General features: G+C 62.1%; 1 protein-coding gene across 1 annotated transcript in view; it reads left to right on the forward strand.

The window, feature by feature from the left end:
* The window catches only part of LOC130585559 (semaphorin-6B-like), a gene marked incomplete at its 3' end in the record, with an annotated part of 3,793 nt that extends 2,696 nt beyond the window's left edge, over window positions 1–1,097 (forward strand). The window contains exons 3-6 of the mRNA XM_057386117.1: window positions 232–387; window positions 464–583; window positions 666–754; window positions 871–1,097. Of these exons, the coding sequence (XP_057242100.1) occupies window positions 232–387; window positions 464–583; window positions 666–754; window positions 871–1,097 (592 nt within the window). The remainder of the gene's footprint in view (window positions 1–231; window positions 388–463; window positions 584–665; window positions 755–870) is intronic.
* Between the last annotated feature and the right edge of the window lie 104 nt (window positions 1,098–1,201).

Genomic DNA, 1,201 nt, shown 5'->3' on the forward strand with positions numbered 1-1,201 from the left:
GGAAGGGTCTGCAGCAAAAACACCTTCAAAATTGGGTCAACTGCAGCCTGAGACCCCTCCCCAGAATGGGTTCTGTTTGGGATCAGGGATTTGGGGCACCCTTTGCCCGTGGGAAGGGGTTTTGGGGTCAAGGCAGGAGGGGCACCCTTGGGAAGGGTTTTTGGGGTGAAGGCACCCACAGGAAGGGTTTGCAGCATCAAAMTTGGGTCARYTASWGCCTGTGTCCCCCAGGATGGGGACCTCACGTGTCACCCCATGCCCGGGGGTGTCCTCACGTCCCCTCTGCCCCTCTCCAGATGGACACGCTGGAGCCCGTCGGGGACAACATCAGCGGCATGGCCCGGTGTCCCTACGACCCCAAGCACGCCAACGTGGCCCTGTTCACAGGTCAGTGGTGGCACCGGCGGTGTCACAGCGGGCACGGTGTCCCCCTGTCCCCGCTGACCGCCCTGTCCCCGCGCAGGGGRGATGCTCTTCACCGCCACCGTGACCGATTTCCTGGCCATCGACGCCGTCATCTACCGCAGCCTCGGGGACAGCCCCACCCTGCGCACCGTCAAACACGAYTCCAAATGGTTCAAAGGTGTGTTGTCCCCCACCCTGGGCAGTGCCAGGAGCTGTCACAGGTCCCGTGTCACCCATCCCTGACCCTGCTGTCCCCGCAGAGCCCTACTTTGTGCACGCTGTGGAGTGGAAGAGCCACGTTTACTTTTTCTTCCGGGAGATTGCCATGGAGTTCAACTACCTGGAGAAGGTGAGAAGGAGATGATCCCCCGGGTCCCTCCCAACCCAAACCATTCTGGACACCCAGAGWGGGGACAGGGACATGGGGACAACCATCAGGGTGGTGACAAGTGTCCCCTCCCGCAGGTGGTGGTGTCACGGGTGGCCCGGGTGTGCAAGAACGACATGGGRGGCTCGCAGAGGGTGCTGGAGAAGCAGTGGACGTCGTTCCTCAAAGCCCGGCTCAACTGCTCCGTGCCGGGCGATTCCCATTTCTATTTTAACGTCATCCAAGCGGTCACCGACATCCTGGAGCTGGACGGGCGCCCCGTGGTCCTGGCCGTGTTCTCCACGCCCGCCAACAGGTCGGGATGGTTGGGATGGGGTCCTAAAATGTGCCTCGGTGCCTTGGGGACAAGGAGTTGGGATGAGTCCAAAATGTGCCTCGGTGCCTTGGGGACACGGAGCTGGGATGGGG

Source organism: Malurus melanocephalus, unplaced genomic scaffold, assembly GCF_030028575.1.
Source record: "Malurus melanocephalus ecotype Western Australia unplaced genomic scaffold, MMel_1.1 scaffold_916, whole genome shotgun sequence".
NCBI classification, from domain to species: Eukaryota; Metazoa; Chordata; class Aves; order Passeriformes; family Maluridae; genus Malurus; species Malurus melanocephalus.